The sequence below is a fragment of the Scardinius erythrophthalmus genome, assembly GCF_964197995.2.
Source record: "Scardinius erythrophthalmus genome assembly, chromosome: 4".
NCBI classification, from domain to species: domain Eukaryota; kingdom Metazoa; phylum Chordata; class Actinopteri; order Cypriniformes; family Leuciscidae; genus Scardinius; species Scardinius erythrophthalmus.
In genome coordinates this window covers 20,288,167-20,314,394 of record NC_138224.1, presented here as the reverse complement: position 1 = coordinate 20,314,394, position 26,228 = coordinate 20,288,167, and the positions used below count along the sequence as shown (strand labels likewise).

Genomic DNA, 26,228 nt, shown 5'->3' with positions numbered 1-26,228 from the left:
ACTTGTAGAGAAGTGGTCTGTTGACAGGATTAGCAAATGGACATTATTGTTTGGTTACTTATTAGTTGAAATGTTATAACATTGCGTGACAAGGCCTTACCTGTGAGCAAAGTGTCAGAGTCCTCTATCTGTCCACCGAGGGACACCGACAACAGCACAGGTACATATGATCTCTGTATCTCTTACTGTCTTTACTATAAGTCTGATCGATTTCTTGTTAAAAATATCCTGATTTATATTTGTAACACTTTAAATTAAGTTTCATTACTTAATTAATTTCAACATTTACTAATACAGTAGTCAACATTTGAAGTGGATCAAAAAAGTTTATCAAAGTTGTCCTATAGACAAGAACGGATATTGTTCAAAATTCATGTGTAACTTTGATGAAAGGTTTTGATCCACTTCAAATGTGAACTACTGTACATTAAAATCTAAAGCTATATTTGTTACATGAAGTAATGCACGGTGAACTAACATGAACAAACAATGAATGACTGTATATGTATTAACTGACATTATCAAAGATGAATAAATACTGTAACAAATTGCTCATTGTTTGTTCATGTTAATACAATTAATAAATTACAGACACAATTTATTTTGTTACTGTATGACCAGAGCTGTTTGCCACTTTTTTTTTGTGAATCTGTGAATTTTGTAACACGTCTATAAAAGCTTGTCACACTATAAGTGGTCTCAATAGCAATCTGCCATTAAACAGCTTATTATATGATTTTCATCAAATAAATAAATAAAGAGTTTAACTGTTATACAACATAACAGTACAATTTAAAAGGTATGCAAAAATGACCATTGTTTTGGTGAACATTGTAAAAAATATATCTTTGCATATAAGTTTAGAGGATAACATTGGAGAATGTACAGTACAAACCTCTAAACTGAGCATTTATTAGACTTTTGACTCTAAACCTGATAATAATTTAGATTTGCAACCACTTGTGACTAGTCAGCTTAACTAATTCCTTTTTTTTTTGTTTTTTTTTTGCTAGCAGCGTCAAGCAATTCATTTTTTTAAATATTCCTCATAACACGTTTCATTGTCTTAAGCATCAAACCAACATCAACAAAGTTTGTCCTGCTGTCCATGATTCTTGAAAACTTTGATTTTTTCAAACACCCTTCCTCTGGCAGGAAATGTGGTGCAATTTCTGAATCCACTCTCAGCACCACCCTCAGGGGTCTTTTCCCTCAGATGATGTTTTCATACCCCGAACAATGGACCCTGAAAAAAAAAAAATGCTGTTTTTGCACGACAATAACATGATGCTGGACATAATGGTCCTGGTGTTAACACGCTCTGCACTGTTCTGTCATCTTTCATTCGTATCGTTTGCTTCCAGGGCATCATGAGCGTGGAACAGAAGACGGCACGAGAGCCATGTTGCTCCAAATTAAAGGTAATTTTCATTAATTTTCTTCTGCTTTGGAACTTCCTGATTGCATTGACCCATTATGATCAAAGACATGAAACAGCCCATTTAATCCCATTAACAACTTGCTCTCTATTGACTTTCTCTGCATACTTTCAGTTCGTCTTCTGAGATTTTTCATAGTAGCCCCAAAAAGAAATGTGGACACTTAAGTCACACACAGACATGCAGTAATTATAATAATACAAAAAAAATCAAATTTTCCGAGCAAATCTTAAAAAAAAACTATGAAATAGTATTTAGTGAAAATTGCGTATTAAACTATAAAAAATTGCATATTGACAGAAAGTATTTGGACACTTTCTGGTTTTCAAACTTAAGTGGACCATGTTCATAGTTAATAACCTGTGGTTGTTTTGTTAAAGGGATAGTTCACCCAAACATTTAAATTCATCATTTATCATTTACTCACCCTCATTTTGTTTCAAACCTTTATGAGTTTCTCTCTTCTGTTGAACACAAAATAAGATATTTTGAAGAATGTTGGTAACCAGACAGTTGACGGTAGCCATTATCCTTCATTACATTTAGATTTACATTTATGCATTTGGCAGACGCTTTTATCCAAAGCGACTTACATTGCATTTCAAGGTACACATTTTAAAGTCTTATCAGTTCTTGCCTTCATACTAATGAAGTCAATGGGGTCCATCAAATGTCTGGTTACCAAGATTTATCAAAATATCTTCTTTTGTGAAACTCATATAAATTTGGAACAACTTGAAGATCATGACATTTATATTTTATTTGTAGGTGCCTAAACTATCCCTTTAAGACACCTGTGTGAACTTGACTGACTTGAACTGACTTCATATATCTACTGATGCCACTGTCGCCTTTTGGCTTGCTTTGTTGGGGCCACTTAATAATGCACTGACACTATTGAATGAGAACTGAACTGAGCTGACATGATGACATTACTGTTTTCTCCAGAGCTCATTGTACTCATTGATGAACTTAACAAAGTTGATGAAGTAAGCTGAATCAACACTGAATTGATTTCAACTGAATAATGACTGTTTACTATTGTCTTTAAGAGCTGCTATACAGCGGAATTAAATTCTGTTTGCATCATTGAATCATTATTTTCCTTTTATCACTGTAAAGCTGCTTTTAAACAATCCATTTTGTATGAAGCACTTTATTTTATGTAAATAAAGATTACTTAACTTGACTAAAAATCACATGACCATTTGTTTACAACAAGCAAGTGAGGCTTCAATGTGCAGTCACTTTTTACGGCCACTGTATTTTAATTCAGTTCATCACCACCAAAAACAGTCAATGGACATCCAGAGACATCACATTTACACCAAAATATAAATTCTGCTATTATTTATTCACCTTTGTATCATTCCAAATCTGTTTGACTTTCTTTCTTCTGTGGAAAACAAAAGAAGATATTTTATAGTGTCCTTGTTACCCGTCACATGTAGTTACTATAGTAATAACTATAAATTATTCATACATTTAAAAAAAAAAAAAAACCTAATCCTAACCCTAAGTATACATCTAGATAATTAATATCACTCAGTATACCTACAGTTTGACAAGGACACCTTAAAATAAATAGTTACACTTTATTTTAAGGTGTCAGTATTACAGTGTAATTATACATTTAAGTGCAGAGTAATAAAAATGAACTACATATTCTTACTATAGGGTTAGGGTTAAGATGAGAGTTTGGTTTAGGATTAGTTGCATGTAATTATGCATAATTTATAGTTATTACTACAATAACTACATGTAAGAGAGGAAAGTCAGAAAGTCATACAGGTTTGTAAAGACACCAGAGTGAGTAAATTATTCATTTTTAGGCCCAAACCGCAAAATAATTAAAATGTTACTCAAACAGTTCATGGGAAACTTTCAATTCCCAAGCAATACTCTACTAGGAAATACTAAACTAAGAAATTAGTCCCTCTAGAAGGTTAATGTTTGGGGCAGAGACCCATTGATGATTAGTGTATTTCCTTTTGGTTAAACAAATCAATGGCATGGCTTCTGACCCAAACTACAGCATAAACTTTTTAATGGTTAACTCGTGCAACATGAACTTACAACTTGGGATAAATTTCTGTGAACTCTCAATATGTAATGTGTCACTGCCATGTCAATATGTTATTGAATGCACATATATGACATGACCTACAAAATACATGTTTTCACTTTTTTTGTGGGTCATTATCAAAGTTATTATTTATATACCAGCAGCCATATCACCCTGTAGCCCAAGACTGGTTGCCCACTGAAGCTAAGCAGGGCTGAGCCTGGTTAGTACCTGGATGGGAGACCTCCTGAGAAAAAAACAGGTTGCTGCTGGAAGAGGTGCTAGTGAGGCCAGCAGGGGGTGCTCACCCTGTGGTCTGTGTGGGTCCTAACCCCCCAGTGTAGTGACGGGGACACTATACTATCAAAGAGCACCGTCCTTCGGATGAGACGTAAAACCGAGGTCCTGACTCTCTGTGGTCATTAAAAATCCCATGGCATTTCTCGTAAAGAGTAGGGGTGTAACCCCGGTGCCCTGGCCACATTCCACACATTGGCCCTTACCAATCATGGCCTCCTAATAATCCCCTTACATTGAATTGGCTCTATCACTCTCTCTCCTCTCTCCACCTATAGCTGGTGTGTGGTAAGCGCACTGGCGCCGTTGTTCTGTGGCTGCCGTCGCATCATCCAAGTGGATGCTGCACACTGGTGGTGGTTGAGGAGAGACCCCTGATATGATTGTAAAGCGCTTTGGGTGTACAGTAGTACATATGAAAGCGCTATATAAATACCTCATTCTATTCTATTCTATTTTTTAATGGGCAATTTGTAAGTGATTGTCATTGGTTTCACAGAGCTGTCTACAAAACATACAATCATGGCATTATAACTGAATTATGGTACAGCTCAAACTAGCATTGGACACTTTTCATAAAACTAGCATTGGCACTTTTCAGAATTTGCACAATTTATTCTTTTTTTATTCTGTTTTGGCAAACTGGTACAATCTCATTCATTTGTTAATATACCATCTGCTCACTGCCCCACATACAGTCAGTTTTAAGGTTTGGGTTAAGGGTGGACTGTTAAGGCCCTTGCACACTGAGTCCGAAATTCGCGTCCGAAATTTTCGCACGTTAAAAAATAAATACCCTCACCTTATGTCAATCACACCTGTACACTGCCTCCGAAACTTTCGTCGTCAGGAAAAAAAAAACTTTCGATTCGATTTTCTGCGTTTTTCGCATCCGTAACAAGGGTTTGAATGGTGTTTTGACAGTTTAGAGCCACAGAATGACGGATCCGAAAAGAAAATTCGGATTCAGTGTGCAAAGACCTTTATGCTTACTTTTGTTTTCTTAAAAAACTCTTGTGTTTTTCTTTTTCAGATGTTTTTGGCTGCCATGTGCTTTGTGTTCTTTGCCAAAGCGTTTCAGGGCAGCTACATGAAGAGCTCCATCACACAGATTGAGAGACGCTTTGACATTCCCAGCTCGCTGATTGGATTCATTGACGGAAGTTTTGAAATTGGTGAGAATCAAAATTACATATGTTGGGCCTTTATGTAGCAGAATGCTATACCTTCATATAACAAAAAAACTGTCATGTTAATTCATAACTATTTTGGCGAACTGGTGACTGATATGTATGAATTAATTCGAGAGTTGTCGTGCAGCTGTCTTACTCCCCATAGGTTTAGGTGTGAGTTTGGGGGTGAACCTTGATGCTTATGTTTTTATAAAAATCATACGCTTCCATTTAAATCACAATGTACAAATTCATACAAATTTATCTTTTATAATTTGCACTCATTCCATAATTTACTCATTCCAACTTTACGTAGATGTTGAAGTAAACTGAATCAACACTGAACTGATTTCAACTGAAAATGACTGTTTATGTTTACTATTGTCTTTTAAAACCACTTTACAGCAGAATTAAATTCTGTTTGCATCACTGAATCATTACTTTCCTGTTTATCACTGTATCATCACCACCCCGCCAAATAGTTACGTTTTCTCATGAGATCGGATTGCATTTACTGTACTTTGGCCCCAAAAAGGATATGGACACTTAAGTGGCACTTAAATGCAATGGTAGATGCCAGTTGGTTTGATATTTTAAGTAAACAAGTGATGTTAGAGCTTTTCTAAGAACTATTTTTTGGGGGGGGGGGGGGGGGGGGGGCTTTTAACCACGTGGTTTTAGTGAATTTCTGAAAATGAATATCTAATAAAGTGACACTGAAACATTTTTAAGTGAGGCTTAAGTCTCCAAATACTTTTTATGGACATTGTATTAGTGCCACACTGTTTCATTAAGCGAAATCAAAGAATTAACTGATGTGACGTCATTTTGAAACCAAATTATGCCAAAACTAACTTTGTTAGGAGTTCGTTTTGTAAGTTTGAAACAGCTTGCCAAAGCAAACTTTCAGGAAAACTTCGCTTCTGGCTGGACTTAAAACGCCTTTGTACTACCATTGGTCCGTGGCAATTACATAATAGACTCCGCCTTCTTTCACATGGAAATCTTCTCTGGTTCATTTCTCCGGTTCAGTCCATCGAGGTCAGACGCCCACGAGTGAAAAAATGAAGTTGTACTTCTGATGAAATGAGACACTGATGAAATGAGACACTGATGTTTTTCATGTTTAATATGGCAAAGCTGCTTGATTTTAGCCAATGTATTGTATAAAATAAACGTGACGTGACTTTACTAGACTGCTGAATTGCAGAGTTTGTGCAAATATATTGTTGCTATGATCAGATGCTTTTCTGATAAAAAAATGCTTGCTGTTTTCTCAATTGTGTTTATTTTGTTATTGAGAGGAAAGCGCGCAACACATATTTACATATTTCAGACGAGACCACTTTGGCAAGTTACTTGAGTTTACTGAACACACTTTATCTTTGGAGGTATGGTTCCTTATGGGGGTTCTTGCTCCATAATTAATAAACGTACAGAGCTTTAGCATTAACCCTTCATAGAACCATCAGCTTGAGTGATATACATATTAGACATATAAGACAGTTTAGTAATGTCTATAAGCAACAGTTTTAACGTGTAGATGTAGCAGTGAAATCCGGGACGTCTATACTGTAGCTTGGCTATGAGGATGAGTGTCTCTTGGCGATGATGTCCGTGACGCTAGGACTTGGAAGCCTTGGTAATCTGAAACAAAGAAGACAACAGCCAGAAGGTGCATGGAAGTATGCTTGATACTTATAGTTGGAGGGCGGGAGAGTTGCGAACAGTTTGAGCATGTTTCCCGAGCAGTAATGCCACGTATATATATATCCTCCCGGTCTAATAGGAAAATGGTAGTGGTTGGAGCGATTTGATTGCATTAGCTAATCGCGGCCTATGCCTACGTGGATTAATTTCTAACCGTCGTTCTCAGCAGTGAGGGCGTCAGATGTTTGATAACAGTATATCGTTGCTCACGTATATCGAACTTTGTTTTACCCCTGAGCGAAGAACGAAAAAGAACTTTGCCGTGAATATATCGGGGCCTTAAGTCTATTGTGTAAATGCGAGTACATTTGCAATATATTTCTCTCTTGGGGAATATAAAATGAGTAGTGATTTTAACAGGATAACCAATTGTTGTTCTTTTCAGGTAATCTGATTGTAATAGCTTTTGTGAGTTACTTTGGCGCTCAACTACATAGACCACGACTGATAGGAGCTGGATGTTTACTCATGGCCATAGGATCCTTCATAACCGCATCACCACATTTATTCCAAGGACTGTAAGTTTACGTGGATAAACATATTTTAACATTTGACAATGCAGGGTTTTTAGAAATGCAGATCAACTAAACCCACTTCGGTTACTGTATTTGTATTAGCAAGTTCACATTTCTGGATTCAAAAAAATACTGGTAGTACGTGTCAAACGTGTGTTTATATTCCACAGGTACAAATACGAGACTACAATTACACATCTTTCTGCCTCCAATGGGACAGAGAGTATTCTACCATGCTTAACCAATAGGAGTCATTCACAAGCTAATGAAATTCACACAATGGAAGTTCAAGCAGGTAAGTTGTTCGAGCTTGAACCTGACACAGACCTGCGATAAGATATTAAGTTGATGGGCCTTCCTTCAAAAAGTTCGTTGATAAGATCAAGCCTCTCCACTTAAGTTTCTTCTTCCAAAAATCCAATACAAATCGAATAATTTATATTAAATTAAATGATAAAAATTGCATTACATTTTATTTAAGTAACAGAAATATGAGCCAGACATTCAACCTAATACTGGCATCCACATTCTTATGAAAGAACAGTTATTCTGAGAAGATACCAGACATAAGTTGGGAAAGTGGAGCTGTAAAATCAGTTTTCATGTTTGGCTTGTAATATGAATGTACTACCAACATTGACCTACCACCCTAGATTGCTTATCTAGCTTTGTATTTCTGAACTCTGACCTGTTGGAGGCCCAATATGTTGAAATTGATCGTTTTTTATGCAATTGATACTTAGACTTTGATCTTTCATTGAGATGCTTTGAGGTATGTTAGCATAGTAGTTTTTCATTTGTGGTGTTTTTATTCCTTCAGAGTGTGAGAAAGCAACCAGTTCCTCCATGTGGCTCTACGTCTTTCTCGGGAACATGCTTCGTGGGGTGGGGGAGACACCCGTCATGCCTCTTGGGTTGTCTTACCTAGATGACTTTTCGAAGCAGGAAAACACTGCTTTTTACCTGGGTATGATTGATTGCCGGTTTTGAGTATTATATTGCCAATTGCCAACTGTCATATATTTAAGCCTATTAATATCCTGCTAGTTACAAAGCAACCCCATAAGATTTCACTCAATTACGCAATTGAAACTTTTCAAGACAACTGTTCCTTATTTTAATAGCGTACTGTGCTTGATTTATGAAATGTTATGAAAATGTCAGGCAAAGATTTCATTTGGAGGGGGGATAGGGGTGGGGTGTTGAGGGAGGGAGTGAAATATAATGGGTTCTCAACATTTTCTTGACATGTGATAAACATCACCCTCCTGCTCTTTCTCTGATTAAGACGATGTCAGTGTGAATCAGCATTTTTGTTCTGATTGAGGTATTGTTTTCTTCAGCTCTCATACAGACGGTGGGAATAATGGGGCCCATGTTCGGATTCATGTTAGGATCTTTCTGTGCCAAGCTCTATGTGGACATCGGAGCAGTGGACTTAGGTAACACTGCTCTTTCAAACTGTAAACAATCAGATGCTGGTATTCACCTGTTCAGCCAATGAAGACTGGAACTGATAATGGCTCTTTGACCTAAACTGATCTTACATATGCCTATATCGAGGCCAAATTGGTGATTTAAGAACTTGTCATGGTTATAAAATATGGGAAGAAAATATATTAAACATACTAAACATACATTTTTGGTCAATAAAAAAATCTAATGTTTTATTTAAATATAATATAATATAATATAATATAATATAATATAATATAATATAATATAATATAATATAATATAATATAATATAATATAATATAATATAATAATGTTATTTTCATTAAAATATCCATAAAATGTGTTTGTGCAAAAAAATCATGCTAAAACTTATCTATTTATCTTATTTATTTTATTTTTATTTCTATTACCCAATTGGCATTTTTTACTTTGTACGGTATAGTTTAAATTCTTTGAACACCATAATATTTTACATGTTTTAATCATGTTTAAATGATTTATGGCACTGAAAAAAAAATCAAATTGACCAAAAGTGACATGATAATAATTTTCTGCACATTTCAAAAAAAAAAAAAAAAACTCCCAGCAACCTTTCTGAAAGGCGTTTGACATACAAACTAGCACTTGCACCTTCAGTTTTACTGTGTCATAGTGGCTTGTTGCATGCAAATAATGTGAAAAGTAAATGTTTGTACTTTAGTCTAATCGATTGGTTAGGTCACTTGGTCAGTTGGTTCAGAAGGTTAACTTTAAAAAGCACTCTGTTTGCTCAAGAGGATTCCAGATCATAATAACCCTGCATGCAGTATTATACATGAAGTCAGTGTTCTTATGTGTTGTTAATGAATGACATGACTTTATGATATGCATATATGTGACACATTCACAGTGTGTCAAGTTTCAAGTCAAGTCAAGTTTATTTATATAGCGCTTTTCACAACACAGGTTGTATCAAAGCAGCTTCACAGTAATAAATTAGAACAATACATCAATGTTTGTTTCTAGTGGAACGTCTACGTTCGGTAATGCTGATCAATAGTATCGTTGATTGATTAATTTAATTAAATATCCCCAAATATCCCCAACTGAGCAAGCCAAAGGCAACAGTGGCAAGGAACCGAAAAACTCCATCAGGTGACCTAATGGAGAAAAAAAAAAACCTTGGGAGAACCCGGGCTCAGTCGGGGGCCAGTTCTCCTCTGGCGTTTATGAACTAGAGGTCGGATTTAACTGTAGGATTAAAAGTATTATATGAATGCCTGGCTGAAGAGATGCGTCTTTAATCTAGTTTTAAACTGGGAGAGCGAGTCTGAGCAACGAACAGTATCCGGAAGACTATTCCAGAGTTTTGGTGCTAAATGTGAAAATGCTCTCCCTCCTTTGGTGGACCTAGATATCCTAGGTATGACCAAAAGCCTCGAATTTAGTGACCTTAAAGAGCGCGATGGATTATAGGGCGATAGAAGATCGGTTAAATAGACTGGAGCTAAGCCGTTTAGGGCTTTATAAGTCAGTAGCAATACCTTGTAATTAATACGGGACTTTATAGGTAACCAATGTAGGGATGATAAAATCGGTGTTATATGATCATATTTTCTTGATCTAGTTAGAACTCTAGCGGCGGCATTTTGGACTAACTGTAGCTTGTTTATTAAGGATGCAGGACAACCGGCTAATAACGCATTACAGTAATCTAGTCTCGAGGTCATGAATGCATGAACTAACTTTTCTGCGTCAGAAACTGATAGCATATTACGTAGCTTAGCAATGTTTCTAAGGTGGAAAAAGGCTGTTCTTGTAACATATGAAATATGATTTTCAAAAGACAGGTTGCAGTCTAATATAACACCCAGGTCTTTTACTGTAGAGGATGAAGTAACAGGACATCCTACTATGTTAAAGTTGTATTGTGAGAGGTTTTGTGGGTGGTTTTTTGAACCGATAAGTAGTACCTCTGTCTTGTCTGGATTTAATAAAAGAAAATTATGCGTCATCCAATCTTTTATATCTTTAACACACTCTGTCAATTTGGATAATTTAGCGTTTTCATCTGGCCGTGATGAAATATAGATTTGAGTGTCATCAGCATAACAATGGAAACTAATTCCATGTTTCCTTATAATATTTCCAAGTGGTAGCATATATATTGAGAATAATAGAGGGCCTAACACAGATCCCTGCGGCACTCCATAGTTTACTGGAGTTATGATAGATTTTTCTCCATTTAAATAAACAAAATGGTAGCGGTCAGATAAATACGATCTAAACCAGCTTAATGCTTGTCCTTGAACACCAGTATAATTTTGTAGTTGATCTAAGAGTATTGTATGATCTATAGTATCGAACGCAGCACTAAGATCAAGTAAAACTAATATTGAGATACAGCCTTGGTCAGAAGCTAAAAGTAAATCATTTGTGATTTTAACGAGCGCAGTTTCAGTGCTATGATGCGGCCTGAATCCAGACTGAAACTTTTCATAGGTGTCATTTTCTTGTAAGAAAGAGCCCAGTTGAGCGGACACAACTTTTTCTAGTATTTTAGACATAAAAGGTAGATTTGAAATGGGTCTATAATTTACTAGATTATTCGGATCTAATTGTGGTTTCTTAATGAGAGGTTTTATAACTGCCAGTTTAAATGTTTTTGGAACATAACCTAAAGATAAAGACGAGTTAATAATATTGAGGAGAGGCTCTTCCACTACAGGTAACACTTCTTTCAATAGTTTAGTTGGTATGGGATCTAATAAACATGTTGTTGTTTTAGAGGAAATGATAAATTTATTTAACTCTTTTTGTTCTATAGTTGAAAAGCACTGTAATTGTTCTTGCGGCGTGATAATTGAGGCTGAATTATAAGGCGCGATTGAGGATTGAACGTTTACAATTGTGGTTCTGATGTTTTCTATTTTCTCAGTGAAGAACTTCATGAAATCATTACTACTAAACTGTAATGGAATACTTTGTTCAGGAGACATCTGTTTATTTGTTAGTCTCGCCACGGTGTTAAATAAGAACTTAGGATTGTTATGGTTGTTTTCTATTAGTTTGCGTAGATGCTCAGCCCTGGCCGCTTTTAGGGCCTTTTTATAACGTGACATACTGTCTTTCCATGCGATTCTAAAGACCTCTAAGTTGGTTTGTTTCCATTTACGCTCTAAATTACGGGTTTCTCTCTTTAGAACACGCGTAGTACTGTTGTACCATGGTGCTTTACTTTTCTCTCTGACCTTTTTTAATCTAATGGGCGCAACAATATCCAATGATCCAGAGAGAATGGTGCTCATAGTGCTAGTTAATTCCTCAAGTTCATCTGTTTGTTTGGGTTCACTGAGCAGCTGAGACAGATCCGATAAGCTGTTTGAAAAATTATCTATGGTGGATGGAAGGATTGTTCTGCCTAATCGATAACGCGGCGCAGCATGATATATTACAGGAGTACGTAATATGCAAGTTACCATGTAATGGTCAGTGACATCGTCACTTTGTGGAATGATATCTATATCGGTTGGATCGGTTCCATGTGATATAATTAAATCGAGTGTATGATTAAATCGATGAGTCGGTCCGGTAATGTTTTGCTTGACCCCAAAGGAGTTTAATAAATCAGTAAACGCAGCCCCTAACGCATCATTTTGATTATCTACATGGATATTAAAGTCTCCAACAATTAATGCTTTATCGAAGTTAACTAATAGGTCTGAGAGAAAATCTGCAAACTCTTTTAGGAAATCAGCGTAAGGCCCAGGCGGTCTATATACGGTAGCCAAGGCTAGAGATAATAGGGATGTTTTTCGAACATCTAAGAGCGTAACATTTAGTACAAGTACTTCAAATGAAATAAACTTATAACCCGTTTTCTGAGTAACATTGAGAAAATCTCTATAGAGAAATCTCTATCTCTATAGTGTTGCAACACCGCCGCCACGACCATTCAGACGGGGCTCGTGCTTATAGGAGTATCCTGCTGGAGTAGACTCATTTAAACCAAAATAATCATTTGGTTTAAGCCAGGTTTCAGTAAGGCAAAGTACATCGAAGCTATTATCTGTGACTATTTCATTTACAATAACTGCCTTAGGTGTGAGTGATCTAATGTTTAGAAGACCTAGCTTTAAAAATTGTTTTTGATTACCAATAGCAACATTTTCTGGTTTAATAACAATTAGATTTTTTCTAGATCCTGCAGTAGATTTATGATTTGATCTCACTAAACGAGGAATAGACACCGACATTCACAGTGTGTTATGAGTAAAATTCAACTAGTCTTCAATATAATTACTTACTGGCTGACTAAGTTAGTTACCCTCTGACATAAAGGGTCTTCGGTCATCCTGTTCATTTGGATTTCAAACTATAAACTGCCTGATTTGTGAACAAAATGTCTGTTTTTTTTTTCTGAAGATATCATCACCATCAACCACAAAGACTCACGTTGGGTTGGCGCCTGGTGGCTGGGTTTTTTGATAACTGGTGGAGTGATGCTACTGGCTGGAATTCCCTTTTGGTTCCTCCCCAGGTCTCTTCTTAAGCAGGGTGAGACTGAAACTGAGAAAAAGTTGAATGTTCTTGAGGGCGAGCAGGACCGCTTCATTCCTGACAACAACAAACACAGTACTCCTCCCAACAAACCTGCTCCGGTTTCCATGGCAACTCTGGCTAAAGGTGTGCATTTCATTAAAATATATTTTGCAATATGTTTGTTACTAGGATATCTTCGAGACATTGAGCATACATGACCCTTGTGTAAAGCTTCTTGATGTTTTTAGATTTTCTGCCAGCACTGAAGAAACTCTTCAGCAACCAGATTTACCTGCTCCTCCTGGGCACTGCTTTTGTGCAAGTCAATGGTTTCATAGGAATGATCACATTCAAACCAAAGTTCATGGAGCAAACTTATGGTCAATCACCATCAAGGGCCATATTTTTGATAGGTGGGTTTACATTTATTTTACATTAACTGACTATGTTTAAGCCTCTTAAATATTAATTTCCATATAAAAACACATAGTGAGAGGCCAATTGTGTCCCTCTTATTTATATGTAAAAAAAAATACTTTCACAAAATCTAGCTGATGTTGACACATCAACAATAATCCATCCCTATCTTATATATATATATATATATATATATATATATATATATATATATATATATATACACAAAACGTCTGGTTCTCTGAGAAAAGGGAATGAGACGCTGCCTCCCCTAGGGGTCGCTATGGGGAATGCCTCCGGCATGTCTGGTGTCTCAAGTATGACTCTAAACACGACAATGAACTTGAAATTGGCAGGCAGTAGCCTATGAAGTCACCACTGGTATAAAAGGGTATCTGTGCAATACTGTTCATCTAAAGGAGACATCTGCAGGAATACTGAAAGCATGGCAAAGGGACACGTCTCGTTCAAGCTGGGACCGAGATGGGTCTTGTGCATGTTGCCCACTTGGGTCCCACCTAGTAGCAAGTGCAATCCTGCATGAAATCCATCTGGGCAATTAACATGGGGCCATTAAGGAAGAGGAAGACAATTCCATATATAACTCATTTTTCAGCCCATTTCAAAACCACATGGGCCCCACATCCAAATGTTGGCTGGGTTAAAGCTGGGACCAAGATGGGTCTTGTATATGTTGCCCAGAACCTCTATCAAACAACCCTTAAGAGTGGAGGTCGGCAACACTCTAACTCAAAGGCAGTACAGAGAAAGCTCAAAAGAGCTAAACTCAGTCTAGCTGGCCCGCGAAGCTCCACAGAGTGGAGGCCTCAATATGAAGATTCTCACTGAGGTCAGTAGCCAAGGAGGCTCCAAGAAAGCCTAACGACCTAACATAATACCTTACCGCTAGCCGAGCTCCAGGAGCAGGGGCCTCAACATAAAGACTCTCCAAAATGAGAGGAGGCCTAACTACGTCCTACACCCATGACAGGTTACAAGCATGCTCACAGAGAGCCTAACTACTTGCTCACAGAGAGCCTAACTACCTCTATAACGCGACTCTCTAAAGCAAGAGGAGACCTGACAATGCTCCATGTAAAGGCAGTACTGCCTGGTCGAGCCCCATGGGCGAAGCCCTAAGCATAAAGACTCTCCAAAGTGAAAGGAGGCTTAACTATGGCCTACACACACGACTGCTACAAGGAGGCTCACAGACAGCCTATCCACTTGACATTGCTATCCAGGTGTAGCTCTGAGAAGCGGAGACCTCTATAAAGCAACTCTCTATGGCGAGAAGAGGCCTAGGCCTGATAACGCTCCACGTAAAGGCAGTGACCAAGGAGGCTGAGGGAGAGCCTAACAACTCAGCACTACTGCCTGGTAGAGCTTTAGCCTAACGACTCTCAAGTGAGAGGAGCAAAAGACTACTTCCATAAATAAACAGTCAAGGAGGCTCACAGAAAGCCTAACTACCTGACTGTACTTAAAGGGATACTTCACCTCTGGAAAGATGAATGTGTATATAAAATAGGTCATTTATGTAGAAGAAATGTGAAATTATTTTTGAATTTGGAGCTTTCTAGACTGAGAAAAGCCAGAAAATGTATTTTTGGCTTATGTGGATGAAAGACAACTCCCAGAATGCACTTGCTTCGCTGCCCTAGGAGGCCACTCCCAAGCCACGCCTACCGGTAAGAGAGCGCAGTTGAAAACAACAAGGCTAGGCGTCTCCGTGACGAGTTTGCCCGGGATTTCGAGATCGCCAAAAATGTCCGGGATTTTGGACGATCTCGACGGCCGGACATGTCCGGAAAAAAGAGGATGGTAACCCCTACTACTCAGCTTTCTCCTTCTACTCCGCTTTCTCCACAGAACAAGAGCCTGTTAGTTTAGCTTCCAAAGAAAAACGGCTGATACTGTGTGTACATTCTGTGAGTGGGATCCCACCTCCTATGGGTGGGTTGAGAACATGCAGAACAGCTCCTTCTACTGGCTGTAGTCTTTAGCCTCTGGCCAAAAAATCAGAAAATGACGAAATGGCAAAATGACGATTTTTGCGTCATCTGAGGATTTTTTCCAGACAAAAAATACACAAATCTCTCCTCTCAGGGTGATATGAGGGTGGAAAGCACGGTAATTCGAAAATACTACAGGTTTTCTACTAATACAAAGCTTAATGCTAAATCCTGAAGTATCCCTTTAAGAGAGCAGAGCTCTGAATGTGGAGAACCTGAATGCAGTAACTAAGGAGGCTCACTGAGAGCCTGCTACTTAGTAAGCCCAGGTTTCTTCATTGAGCAGCGCTCACAATGCAAGCAAAATGCCCTCTCGAGGACTGAGCGTGCATGCTAATCACCCATGCAAACAATGCATATATCGTATGTCATCAAATGTCAGAAACGCTGACACGGATGTACACACTTCCTAAAGAGCTTTAGCATGGTCATCTTCGTTTAGACACACATTCAAACAGAACGGATCCTGAATACAAGAAGAGGATGACGTATTGCACAGGTGCCCTTTTATACCAGTGGTGATGTCATAGGCTGCCGCCTGCCAATGTCATGTTCATTGTCGTATTTAGACTCATTCTTCAGACACTGGACATGCCATAGGCATTCCTCATAGCGACCTCTAGAGGACGCAGTGCGAGTTCCCTTTCGAAAAGGAACTGTGTTATAAGTTTGAGGACTGAAATGCATGTATAACAATCTTAAATATTTTTTTCAGGCATTATGAATCTACCAGCTGTGGCCTTTGGAATCATCACTGGAGGGTTTATAATGAAGAAGTTCAAACTGAATGTTCTCGGAGCTGCCAAGATCTGCATTGGTGCCTCTATTATGGCTTTCATTACGCTGGTCATTCAGTATTTCCTGCAGTGTGACAACTCACAAGTGGCTGGACTTACAGTGTCATATCAAGGGTAAACACTCCAGAAATAGTCCTACAGTTCATTGTGTTGGTGATCCTCTTTTTCTGTGGCAGGTTTGAGTGGTCAATGGAATTGATGAATGGTGTCCCTCATGTCCTATTTAGGTCTCAGAGGCCCAGATTTGTTCAGTAGCAATTTTGACATTAACTTCTTTTGGTGCCATTTCTTTTATAATTTCCTCTGATCAAATCAAAAGTTTAAATAAGATTAGGAAAATAATTTTGTTATGCATTTAATTGGCCTTTGCGGCCTTTGAACAATAATTCAGTTTTTTGTAAGCCGAGAATCATTTTTAAGTTCATAAGTACAACTATATTGAATTTTAAGTGGTTTTATTATTCTGTTTATTTCTAACAGGGCTCCAGAGGTGTCCTACGAGACGAACACACTACTCTCTCAGTGTAACATTGGTTGTTCCTGCTCTCTCAAGCACTGGGATCCGATATGCGCTAGCAATGGCGTGACCTATGTCTCCCCCTGCCTCGCTGGCTGCCAAACCTCTACTGGGGTTGGCAAAGAGATGGTAAGCTATTCCCACTTTTCCAGATAACTACATGCCTGTTGCTGAATCTGTTTTGGCCACATACCTCTATACTTTTATAGAAATATAGAAATTTTTATAGAAAATTTGTGTGTGTCCCAGACAGCAACATGGGGTCGGCCCAGATCCGGCCCACATCTGGTACGCGTTGAATCAACATGTACCCGGATCTGGTCCGAGACTATGTTGCTGTCTGGGGTGTTATTTTGATAGTATACAACATCTGTACTATAACACATTTGAGTAAACAATCTATTAGAAACAACATGAAATGTCATGTGATACATTTCTTTGTGAAACAGATTTTAGCCATGATGATTTGATTGAATCATAGACCATGAACAAGGATCATTATAGTTAACTAAAACTAAAAACCTAGTTGTGAAATATTGTGAACTCCTAAACTTGCATTTATTTTTAGACCATGGGATCCAAAAGTCTAAAACCACTTGAAACTGATTCTACTTAGCAAACCCTCTCTTGTTGTATGGTCATGTGACGACAATCTTTTTTTTTTAATTTTTTTTTTATTTTATAAAAATCGTGGGCTTCAATTCAAAAACACTTAATGGTCGTAAAAAAAGGATAATCACACTTTTGTTGTTCGCGGTAAAAAATGACTGCTATAGACAATGAATGGGAAATAGGCAAAATTACAAAAATACAGATAATATTTTGTGTACGTACAATCTACAAATCAGCAACAATGCAGAAAAAGTACACAAACAATAAAAGGGTGATACTCTAAAATATCAAGAGAGAAATCTGGTTGATTAAGCTCTGATATATATATATATATATATACTGTATATTGTTAATTTTTTATACATTTCTATTGAATTTTGATGTTATGTGTAAGAAAATGCCTTTCTCTGGTTAGTAAAATTAATTAAAAAACTGACACTTCAAGATGATTCAAAAACAAAAACCTTGACAAAAAGTAGTCTTCAAGAAAGTCTGAATATATATCTAAATCCACAACCAGAAGATCAAATAATCAAAATAAGTATTTATTTCGAAAATCAACTAGAGATTTTGAATGCTTTTTTATATAGTCATAAATTAATCTAGTGGTTACACCATGGGATTATATACATTTTTCTTTTTTTTACTCACACCAGATGGCAATAATATACCTTAAAAAATTTGATTTTAAAAGTTGTGCCTATTTTAACATGAAATATAGCTTTAATTTAGCTTTTAATATAGCTCTTTTTCCAATGGGGAAAATATTATCATAATTATTGCATAAATATTACTAAGTACAATGAAACTCTCTCAAAATACAAAATAAAAATATAAAAATAGTATTGAGCAAAAATATAGATTTTCAGTCACTTTTGACCATGAACAACACAAGTGTGACTCCCAACTGAGTCTGTACCAAAGGGTTAAGTATGTCCCCCATTTGGCAGTTAAACTCGCGCCAGCATGGACTAGTTTATGTAAACCTGATTATTCATGTTATGCCAGCATGATGTAAGAATGTTCCAAAGAGCAAGTTGTGAGCCTCAGTGGAGGAAGCTGATCTTTTGTACAAACAAGTGAACATGGTTTATTTCCATTTGATTAGTGTCCCAGAATTGGTGTTACATATTTGTTTAAACTTCATTACAGACATTAATGGAAAAAATCCAAGATGTTTGGACCCCACTGCATTGGCTGGTATTGCATTTGCTAACATAGTCTCATTCTTTTCAAAGGTATTCCACAACTGCACCTGTATTGGAGAGTCTTCTTTCCCCTATGCAAATATGTCAGCAGTGCTGGGCCAGTGTCCTCGAAAGGATGATTGTGACTACATGTTTAAGTTCTACATGGGGGTATCAGTCATTGGTGCCTTTCTCTCAGCTTGTGGGGCAACACCAAGTTACATTATTCTGCTCAGGTAACAAATGTTCCCAACAGTGCTACAAAACACACTCATTTGAGAGACATGAATGTATTTGAGGGAAACTGTACAATGCAATATGTGGGTCCTTCGTGATGCCTTTTCATCCTCATTAAAGGGCACAAAGACAAAAATAAGTCGCCTTAGGAAACATAAACATTACTGTTACAAAACGCAATCCTTTAATTTGATTGTTCTAACTTTTTCATAAGCATGTTCCTGTAAGAGTTTTAACCCAATTTTAGTTATTATAATGCATGACAGGTTAGTCTACCTGTTAACCCTGTTATTACTTTTCACAATATGTCAACGACATATCAACGAGATTGAAGTAACACCAACATTTCCTTAAAAATACATAATGTATATCATAGCAAACAGGGGCCGTATTCACAAAGAATTTTAAGGCTAAAAGTAGCTCCTAACTGGCGAATTTAGGAGCAACTCCTAAAAATAATGGGCGTGTCACTCATAACTTTAGGACTCCTAATTTTTTTGACTAAGAGTAATAAAGTATAGCACCTAAGCCTGGGACAGCTTAAAGGAACACTCCGACTTTTTGGGACTTTAGCTTATTCACAGTATCCCCCAGAGTTACATAAGTCCATACATACCTTTTTCATTTCTGTGCGTTCTGTAAGTGTTATTTGACGCACCCACCGCTAGCCTAGCTTAGCACAAAGACTGGATGTAAATGGATAAGGTAGCATACTAATCCCAATAAGTGACAAAATAATGCAAACATTTTCCTATTTACATGTTGTGATCTGTATAGTCACAGCGTGTACAAATAACAAGGCTATATGAGACAGAGACCATTTTTAATCGTATAAATACTGGGAACTATATTCTCACTAGGCGTAGGAGCACAGCTACTTGGGCGGAGTGATTAGCGCAGCACACGAGACGCCCTGTGGTGAGGAGCAGAGAGTTCGCTCAGAGTTGGAGTAACAGAGTCAGCAATTATTAGATAGTAAATTTATAGTTTACAATCATGGGTGTTCGCTGTATCTTGTCTTTCAGCTTCCAAAGTTTGTAACTCCTCGTCTGTGTATTCTGGCTCAAAACTATATGGTTCTGGATCTTGGTTTGATACCCAGTAAAATTCCTCTGACAATTCCTCAAAGTCAGCCATGATCACGAGTCACGTTCGCTATTAGCTAGTTAGTCACGTTTGTTTTGTTTACGGAACCATCAACAGGGCGTCTCGTGTGCTGCGCTAATCACCCCACCCAAGTAGCCACTCCGCCCAAGTAGCTGTGCTCCTACGCCTAGTGAGAATATAGTTCCCAGTATTTATACGATTAAAAATGGTCTCTGTCTCATATAGCCTTGTTATTTGTACACGCTGTGACTATACAGATCACAACATGTAAATAGGAAAATGTTTGCATTATTTTGTCACTTATTGGGATTAGTATGCTACCTTATCCATTTACATCCAGTCTTTGTGCTAAGCTAGGCTAGCGGTGGGTGCGTCAAATAACACTTACAGAACGCACAGAAATGAAAAAGGTATGTATGGACTTATCTAACTCTGGGGGATACTGTGAATAAGCTAAAGTCCCAAAAAGTCGGAGTGTTCCTTTAAAAGAAGTCGAGAGGACTCCTAACTCACTAAGACCTATTCACAAACCGCTTTTTGTGGCATTTCACGTTGCAATGTTTTGAAATGCGTATGCGGCGGCTACAGGAGCTTCCAATCGCGAGGGAACAATTTTGCATTGTAGGCATAACTAGGGATGCAATAACGCCCCCAACAACAACCGAAACTAGGCTACTCATTGCATGTAAACTAATTGTAACGTTTCATTATGAATCAAATTAAAATGTTCTTCTCTTTGCAAACGTAGGCAGAGGCATATAGTGACAGATTAATTCAATAATTCATTAGGCTACTAGGCTATTTGTTTTGCCTTACTCTTTATTCATTTAGGCTATTTATTCAGTTATTCATCATCTTCCGGCCTTCGCACTACTTGTGTAGCGCACGCATTCTCAGACCTGTCACCTGTCACTCATCATCGTAGGGGAGGTGTTTGGAATCATTCCCGCGTTACAATCATCAGCCAATCAAGGTGGTCACTTCAGTCAAGCTCGTGCATGAGTAATGACGTCATCCATAGCAACGAAGACTCACTCTTAGTTTAGGAGTTGTCATTTTTCTTTACTAAGAGTAGGTCTGAAAGGCGTTGTGAATAACTTTTAAGAGAAAACTCCTAGCTAAAATCTTTTAGTGCGATTTAGGAGTACTCCTAGTGGTAAGATAAAATGCTTTGTGAATACGGCCCCTGACCTTTTTCAAGTTGAATTTTATCTTAGCCTATTCCACCCTGTTAGATATTCCTCCCTGTTCTTTCCATACATACATGCATACAGATAATACAGATTATTTTGTTTTAATGATAATAAATGTCCTCATGATTGACCTTTTCTTAGATCCATAAAACCAGAACTGAAATCTTTTGCTCTTGGTATGCACACTTTGGTTGTTCGGACACTGGGTAAGAGGATTTTTTTAATTTATTTTTTGTTCTTAACGCAAGATTGTAAAACAGCAGAAATAAAGTATCTTCAGCTGATCTGAGAAACTTTTCTAGGTGGCATTCCCCCTACAATTTATTTCGGAGCCTTGATTGACAGGACTTGTCTGAAATGGGGCACAAAACAATGTGGAGGGAAAGGAGCGTGTCGTATCTACGAAACAGGCGCCTTCAGGTTAGTACTGGAAACTTACACTGTTTTAAGAAGTTGAACAGATAAAAATTAAACCAAGTCTTCTTTAAAGGTGAATGTGAAATTTCTGCACCACTATCACCTTGAAACAAACAAATATCATAATTCTTGCTAATATGCTTTCAAAACACTCCTTGGGCCCTATCTTGCACCCAGCGCAATTGACTTTGTACACCGACGCATGTATCATTCCTATTTTGCGCCGTGCACAGCGGACTTTTCCCTCCACAGACGCACGTAGGTAAACTAGGAAATACACTTGCGCTCTCCGGGGCGGTTCAGCGCAAAGAGGAGGCGTGTTCCGGCGCAAACGTTCCCTGATGCTATTTTGCAGGTTTAGAAAATAATTCCGCCACTAACCAGGAAAAACCTAGTCTAAAGTCAGTGGCGCGTTGCGCATATTATTCATATGCTATTTTAAGGGTGCATGCTTGGCCATAATCAATGTAGCGTGTGCACAACGCGCATACACTTTGATTCCCTCATCTACACAGAAGCAGCAGTTTTCATTTTTGCAAATCATACATTATTACAATAGATAGATAGATAGAAAGTGTATTATAAAAGCATAAATCTAGCTTACACATTTACCCAAATTATCATACACCTGTTTAACCGAAGTTAATTTGGGTGGGTTTCTCCATCCCCAATGTCACTTCTCTGTGTTTTACGGCCCTGACGAGAACGTCTGTCTCCTCGGCTGTGAACCGCTGCTGGTGCGCCTTGCAAATCTGCCATTATAATATTATATATTATAGGGAATGACTCTTAAAGGGAATGTTAGATGTCGCTCTGATCGGTTTATTTCACGTTACGCCCAAACCACACCTATGAATAATGAAGTTACTTCAGACCAACCCATTTTAGATTTGCGTCGGGCGCAAGAGTCATTTATCACGCCTGTATAATAGCAACAGCACCCAAGACCCGCCCACAAAGTTACTTGCGTTTCGCGCTTGATACTTGCCTTTCAGATCGTTAAAATAGGGCCCCTAGTCTCATTGGTCAGACAAAAATATAACTTGACCCAAATCTCACAGCCATTGGCAAAAACAATTTTGAGTCCCTGTTTTTTCACTTTGGGGGAAATTAGCCTACAAGTCATCGTTGTCATCTTTCCAAATAGTACTGGAAAAGGTGAAAGCATATAGCATTAACAAACAAATTATATGACCTTACATTTTATTTGACGAAAAGCTTTCATGACAAGCATGAAATATTTGCCGCACAGCAGGAATAGTGGAACAGTGCAACTTCTTATCCTTTTGAAAAAAACCTATGATCCTTCTGAAAACATGGCAACTTGCCATGAATGTGAACCATTTGTTTGCAGCTAGTAGGAAATTACAGTACAATTAATTAATAGCTTTATCTTATTTATTGGTGTTTGAAGTAAGGTAAAAGGTTATCTGAAGTCTATTTCCAATAACATGTATGTTACCACATAGAATTTATAGTCACAACTTTTTAAGTGGCAAAACACCAAAGGTGTATGATAGTGTTTTCATTACCACCATCTTGACTGTTTGCAGCAAATATTAATGTGATAATGATGTCTATATATAAAGCTTTGAATAATTAAGATTTTTTCATGTTTTTGAAAGAAAAACTTCTCGTGCTCACTGAGGCTACATTTGATCAGAAATACAGTAAAAACAGTTATATTGTAATATTATTACAATATAAAGTAACTTTGGTACTTTGGTACTTTGGTAAAGTAACTGTTTCCCAAAACTGTACCGTCGCAAAGTGGTCGTTCAACCACGATGGTTTATGGCGTCACGCATGTGGTGAAGTAATAACTTCTTTTAATAAATCAGTTTGAGATCGAATTAACGCTATAAATATGTTTTGCTATAAATTACAGACATGACATCTGAGGACTATTTCGCATTTTTTTTCTCAGTTATTTTGCTTTATTTCCAGATTCAATCATAGATTCGTTCTTACATAGTAGAGAACGTTCGCACATGCGCACTCTTCAAAAACGGTGCTTTTAATCTCGACAAACTAAAAGACGTAAATTACATTTGTATGTATTATAAATAAAAGGCACAGGTTGTACTGCATGTCAGCTTGCTTATTTTGCTCAAGATAAGGATTTATTAAGTCCACATGTCATGCAAACTATGCTTCTAACCACAGGTGGAGATCTGTCGTTCCAAACACACAACTTTGCGATGCTGTTTGCGAATGTTCGTTAGAACGATGGTTTCGGGAAACACTGACTCGTTGAACTATGCTGATAACGACGGAACTTGCAAACATAGTTGGCTAACGATGCTTTTGGGAAACGCACCCCTGTTTAGTTCCTGTTTCAGTGGTTAACGATTGTCTCCTCATTTTTTGTCTGATTACGTATTATTTACACCTGTCAGTCATTGTGTTCATCTTGTATTTAAGTTTCCTGTTATATTTATTCCCTTGTCAGTTCTCATCTATGTAGTACGTGGTTTTGTATTTCCCCTGTGTTTATTATTAAGGTCCGCTTTATTCATCATGTTGTCGTCGTGCACTTTTCAATACAGCCACAGACTGTTAGAATATTGAGTTCGTTATTCATTATCACTGTAATTAACCAAATTAATATTGTTTATTTAGCTCATATGTAGAGGTAAATTAGGTATTTTTTATGTTTTTTTAACAACTAATTAACTGTAAATAGTTCTCACTTTAGATTAGGAATTAAAATACAATATATCAAATATGAATTAGTATTAATGATTTTTTTTTTTTTTTTTTTATGCAGATTTTTTACATACATAATACAAACAGAACAAAAACAAAAACAAACAAACACAAACAGCCAGCAATCGCACAATATATAAAAAGGAAAAAGTATACATATACGTGTCCATACACTGAGCAGATGCCCTAAAACGTCCACAGATTAAGTCAAGGAAGCCTGGACCTGAGGGGAGTGAGGGTCCCAGTAAAGGATATATAAAATATATATATATATATATATATATATATATATATTTTATATATCCTTTACTGGATATTTACTGTAATATCCTTTTACAAACTGGGACCTAATTTTTTTCATTTATATATATATATATATATATATATATATATATATATATATATATATATATATATATATAAATGAAAAAAATTAGGTCCCAGTTTGTGGGCTCTTCTTCCTGATGTAATCTATGAAAGGGCCCCAGATCTTCTTGAATTTATCTCGAGAGTTAGACATAGAAAAGTATTAATGATTTTTAAGTACTTTATTACTATATACTTAAAGTATATATTAACTATTAAAGTATATACTATATACTTATACTTACTTATATACATATAGACACACCATATTTTGTAACATTATGCCTTAAGGCATAAATGCCTTACTGTCACATTTGAAAGATTTACTGCATCCTTGATGAATCAAAGGATTCTTTTTTAATCTTACTTACCCCAAACTTTCGAATGGTCTCCTGCGTCTCTGCCGGCCCTGCCCAGCTCCAAATCTCCTGTGTCTCCAAAGAGCAGAAGCAGCAATCCCTCGAGGACCACACAATAGGATTGGTCCTCTGGGGTTTGTGGAGTCGGTGCTGTACAAAATGTTTATTTTCTAACTACAGATTCTGGTCTCTTTTTTTTTGCCCTACAGAAATTCTTTCTTGGGTCTTATTTATGGCCTTTATGCCTCATCCTACCTGTTGTGGGGGATCATGTACAATAGACTGTCTCATCGTGAAAAGAAGCTTGCACTAAAGGCTCAGTTAAAAGCTCCAGAACAGGATGGCAGTGGGGCTTCTAATGGCAATATGAATGCACCTTCAGCTATTGTAAAATGCAATGAAAATCCAGACCAGGAGACTACTATCTGAAGAGACTACAATGTCAAGTTCCAATACAACTGCAAAGTCAAATGTGTGTGTTGCACCAAAGTAATAGAGTGTTTGTGAAGTTACAACTGCCACTTGTACATTTATTGATAAGAGTATTAAATGCTGTTTGTGAACTCATCTACAGACTTTCTACATTAGGTTCAACTTCACCTTCATTTTCAGATATTTTGCTGGATCTAATACATTTATTTGTATCATTCACACATTTAAAGAACATTCAAGCAGTATCCAATCCAACAACTATAAGCTAGAAAGTAATATTATACTCAAAGAAAACATGCCTACTGTATGTATGGATAATGTGTTTCCTCAGACCAGAACATTGTTACGTAGAATCACTGTTATAGTATCAGGTCATTGTGAGCTCATTGTTTCCTGTTTCTTAGGAGCTGCTTGTAATGTCATTATGATATACATTTGGGTCACATCATCATATTTTGTCATTTGTATATATATATATATATATATATATATATATATATATATATATATATATATATAGCACTGTTTTGTAAAAATTCTGGATGGAATAAAATTGTACATATGCAGCTGTAAATAATGGACAGTATGCCATGTACATGGAAAATTAGATCATTTTGCAACATTGCTTATGAAATTAAAATTCTTTCTTTGTAAGTCCTTTACATATAGAATAAACTAATTTGTCT

The 26,228-nt window shown here is 37.1% G+C and overlaps 1 protein-coding gene across 1 annotated transcript; it reads left to right on the top strand.

The window, feature by feature from the left end:
- On the top strand, positions 1-25,696 carry slco1d1 (solute carrier organic anion transporter family, member 1D1). Its single transcript, XM_081362719.1, has 15 exons — positions 1-160; positions 1,365-1,421; positions 4,835-4,976; positions 7,069-7,201; positions 7,369-7,493; positions 8,019-8,165; positions 8,542-8,640; positions 13,061-13,321; positions 13,426-13,590; positions 16,325-16,520; positions 16,887-17,052; positions 18,774-18,958; positions 21,401-21,465; positions 21,562-21,679; positions 25,320-25,696. Exons 2-15 carry the CDS (start codon positions 1,371-1,373, stop codon positions 25,537-25,539), a joined length of 2,073 nt encoding a protein of 690 aa, XP_081218845.1. The 5' UTR covers positions 1-160; positions 1,365-1,370; the 3' UTR covers positions 25,540-25,696.
- The last annotated feature ends 532 nt before the right edge of the window (positions 25,697-26,228 follow it).